The 871-nt window shown below is 44.2% G+C and overlaps 1 protein-coding gene across 1 annotated transcript in view; it reads left to right on the top strand.

Moving 5' to 3' along the window:
* The first annotated feature begins 350 nt into the window (after positions 1-350).
* The window catches only part of LOC107671459 (CUB and sushi domain-containing protein 3-like), a 292,685-nt gene continuing 292,164 nt past the window's right edge, over positions 351-871 (top strand). The window contains exon 1 of the mRNA XM_016464380.1: positions 351-466. Within this exon, the coding sequence (XP_016319866.1) occupies positions 400-466 (67 nt within the window). The 5' untranslated portion in view covers positions 351-399. The remainder of the gene's footprint in view (positions 467-871) is intronic.

Genomic DNA, 871 nt, shown 5'->3' with positions numbered 1-871 from the left:
TTTGCTTTTGGTTGATGCATCGGCAACATTTAAAACAGTAACGCGCGTGCATTTGGTAACTCTTTGTGAAATGCAACGTGCATGCGAATGTATGCGTTCATTAGAGATGCATTGAAAGCAGCATGCGCTGCTCTGTAAGTGAGGAGAGTCATATGAGGAGTACAGAGAATACTTTGTGCCCCTGTTGGCGAAATGGTTGAGTCCTCGTCAAGGTTGCTGCTGTTGGTCTCCTCATACATCCAGCGCTGACTGACTCCAGCGATCAGTCTCCCCTTCAGCGCGAGGAATATCCGTTGCTGCCGGACACTTGAGACTATGAAAGCAGCTGATAATGAGGGATGGCGAGGATTTCTAGTGCTTTCACATAGAGGATGTATCAGATGCGCTCACTCTACCACGATGACGATTAAAACTGGATTTATCATTGGGAATATAGTGTTCTGCTGTATACTGTCGTGTGTGCAGGGTAAGTGCTGCTGTCGGTGGGTTTGTGAGACTGTGAGGGGCTTCAGGTGTCTGGACGAGATGGAAAAACGCAAAAACATAGGCAGGAGTTTACAGAGCCTCAGTTGTGTCTGTATGCTGAACATACGTGTGTTCACATGCATCCGTAACTATCATATTCGAAAAGCATTTTATGCGTTCCTAGTCGATTTCATTATCACAGGACACTGATCAGGATAAATCGCATTATTTTTTTGTCCCGTTTCAAGACGTTCGTTTTCTCAAGAAATGTCCATTTTCATCGCATATGTTCTCATTAGATCATCATTTCAGCAGATTCTACAGATAGCATGGAAGTGAGCAAAAGTAATGTTAACATTTAAATGGAAATGAACAACACTGTTTAAAATCTCCGCCCCCCCCCCTG

This window comes from Sinocyclocheilus anshuiensis, unplaced genomic scaffold, assembly GCF_001515605.1.
Source record: "Sinocyclocheilus anshuiensis isolate Anshui unplaced genomic scaffold, SAMN03320099.WGS_v1.1 scaffold552, whole genome shotgun sequence".
In the NCBI taxonomy this organism is placed as follows: Eukaryota; Metazoa; Chordata; class Actinopteri; order Cypriniformes; family Cyprinidae; genus Sinocyclocheilus; species Sinocyclocheilus anshuiensis.
Note: the sequence above shows the minus strand (reverse complement) of the source record. Positions and strands in the feature narration are given on the sequence as shown.